Source organism: Apaloderma vittatum, unplaced genomic scaffold (genome assembly GCF_000703405.1).
Source record: "Apaloderma vittatum isolate BGI_N311 unplaced genomic scaffold, ASM70340v1 scaffold23975, whole genome shotgun sequence".
Lineage (NCBI taxonomy): Eukaryota > Metazoa > Chordata > Aves > Trogoniformes > Trogonidae > Apaloderma > Apaloderma vittatum.
This window is the reverse complement of record NW_009719167.1, coordinates 2,471-5,082: the sequence shown is the minus strand read 5'-3', so window position 1 is coordinate 5,082 and position 2,612 is coordinate 2,471. Positions and strand designations below refer to the sequence as shown.

The 2,612-nt window shown below is 61.5% G+C and overlaps 2 protein-coding genes across 2 annotated transcripts in view; both read right to left on the bottom strand.

Moving 5' to 3' along the window:
* The window catches only part of ANKRD2 (ankyrin repeat domain 2 (stretch responsive muscle)), a 2,385-nt gene extending 1,677 nt beyond the window's left edge, over window positions 1–708 (bottom strand). The window contains exons 1-3 of the mRNA XM_009870539.1: window positions 634–708; window positions 131–244; window positions 1–39 (exon numbers count right to left, since the gene is read on the bottom strand). The exon at window positions 1–39 is cut by the window's left edge and continues 108 nt beyond it. Of these exons, the coding sequence (XP_009868841.1) occupies window positions 1–39; window positions 131–244; window positions 634–708 (228 nt within the window). The remainder of the gene's footprint in view (window positions 40–130; window positions 245–633) is intronic.
* Window positions 709–2,467: 1,759 nt separating this feature from the next.
* The window catches only part of UBTD1 (ubiquitin domain containing 1), an 809-nt gene continuing 664 nt past the window's right edge, over window positions 2,468–2,612 (bottom strand). Inside the window, exon 2 of the mRNA XM_009870538.1 lies at window positions 2,468–2,612. This exon is cut by the window's right edge and continues 276 nt beyond it. Within this exon, the coding sequence (XP_009868840.1) occupies window positions 2,468–2,612 (145 nt within the window).

Sequence of the window (2,612 nt, the reverse complement as noted above, 5' to 3'; positions counted from 1 at the left end):
CCGCAGGTCCACCGAGCTCTTCCGCACCCGCTCCTGGCCCTAGAGGTGACAGGGACACACATACAGTGTCCCATTTGCCTTCTCTGTGTCCAGCCACCCCCTGGCCCCTCCGTGCCTCAATCCTCCTCACCTTGACAGCCTCAAGTCCCCAGTTTCTCGGTCCAAGGTGTTTCTCCTCCTCCAGCTCAGGTGTGCTCATCCGCTCCACAGCCAGTGGCTCTCGTGCACCATCCTCTTTGAGTCGCTATAAGGGCATGGGGGGGCTACATGGTCCTGGCTGGGCATGAAGCAGTCCCACTGTCTCTGACCGCAACCTGCTGGTGGAGGTGGCTCTGGGCATGACTTTCGGCTCACTCCTGAGGTCTACAAGATGCCTGGCAGCCTTTGGGCTTGTGCTTGCTCACCTGCCCTACTTGGCAAGCTGGACACCTGCCTGCTCCTCAGCTCGGCCCCATCAGCCAGAGCTCCTGGGCTGGGAACCTGATGCCTCAGAGTACCCTTGGCTACCTCGCTGCATCCCCCAGGATGGCAGCGTTTGTGCCAGCCTCCTCATATCGAAGTCCATAAGGATGGACACAGAGTGAGGTGGGCTCCTGCCGCAGCCCAGGCAAGTCCCCCTGCCCTAGAACCCACCTTCTCCTCCTCCTTCTCCTCCTCTGCCAGCTTCTGCTCGATAAGCTCTTTGGCCCGTTGCACTTCCAGCTCCATGTCTGCCCACAGTGCACAGCCCCGGGCAGGATTCGGCCTCTTCTCCTCACCAGCACAGGCACAGAGTGCTCCCGGCTCCCGGTTCTGCTGCTGGCTCTGCCGGTCGTGGAGCTTTATGCTGCCAGTCCCTCTGTCCTGTGGCCCAAGGGCACCGACAGCTGTGCCTGCTCCACATGACTGGGGCAGCTTTGCCATGAGCTCACGGTTCTGCTTTCTGGTGATTCTGACTCACCTCTTTGGCCCCACACTCTCTTAAAGAGACCCACTGTATCCCCCGTACAGGACCCCTGCTGGATGTAAGGGTGCTGGGGGGCACACAGCCCATGGCAGCTGGTCCAGAAGGGCTCAGTGGAGCAGAGGCTCAGTGGGGCAGACACATTCGGTGGTCACTCCATATGTTGTGTGCCCTGGACAGCCAGGATGCTCCTCATGGCACCCATCACCCCATCCCCATGCCACCAGATGCTGCAGCACCCGAGGCTTCCTAGCACCCAGGGAGGGGTGGGGGGTGGATGCTGCCCACCCCAGAGGGAGGCAATGCACGCCCCTGAAACCCCCCAGCCAGTGGTAGGCAGCATGTGATGCTGGGAGCTGTGGCTCCTCTGCATCGCTTTGGAGGATGACCTCAGGTGTGAAACGTCCTGAGCAGTCCTGCCAGAGTGCTGGTGGCTGCCTGGCCTGCCCCACAGAGCACGAGCAGCAGGATCAGCCTCACATGGAGCTGGCGGGCAGAGCCAGCAGCTATTCTGGGCAGTGGGGACATTGTTGAGCCCCTTTGGGCTTTGCTCTCCCCCTGTGTAAGATGAGGCCAGCAGCGTCCTGTGCCGGGACAGTTAATGCGCTGGGCCTCTGTCTCCGGCACATGACCTGGAGGAAGGACAGGTGGGGACACATCACCGTCATCCTCCTTGGCAGTCCCCAGGGCCACATTTGGGTGCCATGTGCCATGTGTGCCACAGCCTCCAGCTGCAGAAAGGCACCATTTACACCAGGACAGGTGATGGTGGTAGTGAAAGTAATCCTGGGACTGTCCCTCTCTGTAGAATGTCCAGAGGGGAAGCACTGGGAAAGGCTGGCAGGGGCCCGATGCCAGCAAGCAGCTGCCATGGCAATGGGATGATGCCAGCAGCATCAGGGAAGGGTCCCAGCTGGGCAAAGAACCAGGACTGGCAAGACAGGGCTAAGGCACAACCAGACCTGGGGTGTCCAGACTCTCCCCAGCCACCCTGTGTCCATCCTGACATGTGAGCAGATGTAGGACAGGCATGCGGACCTCTCGTGGCTGCAGGTGACAGCCCCCCCAAGCCTGTCCCAGAGGCCAGAGGAAGGACGAAAAGGCTTTATTGATAAATACAGACTATGTACAGAGGGGAGACATCTCCAGCCAGCCCCGCATCCCAGCACCTCCTGGCCAGGGGAAGCCGGACCCCACCAGGGCACGGCCGGACCCCAGCAGGTCACGGCCTCTCCCCACCAGCACATCCCAACAGCAGGGCCCCAGCCACGCCAACCTCCCCAGAGACATTTGGTCTCGAACCTTCTGCAGCAAACATGGTGCGTGCCTGTGTTCCCAGCCAGGAGGGGCCAACACGGCAGCACAGCCCCACGTAGATCTTCCTCAGGGGTAACCCAGGGCAGGGGGCAGCTTCAGGAGGGAGCAGGGACTGGCCTGGCTCTGGCAGGGCTGGGACACAGAACGGAGCATCCCCAGAGGTGCCACTGCCCTCCAGCCCTCTCCCCACAACCAGTGCGGGGTGGCTCAGTTCCTGGGTGGCAGGGGCTGGTTGACAATCACTTGCACAACAAAATCCTTCTGGATCTTGGTCTCCTGCAGCCGCGTGCGGTCAGTGAGCAGCTTGCCTGAGAAGAACCAGCGCTGCCAGGCCAGGTCGATACCCTCCTGT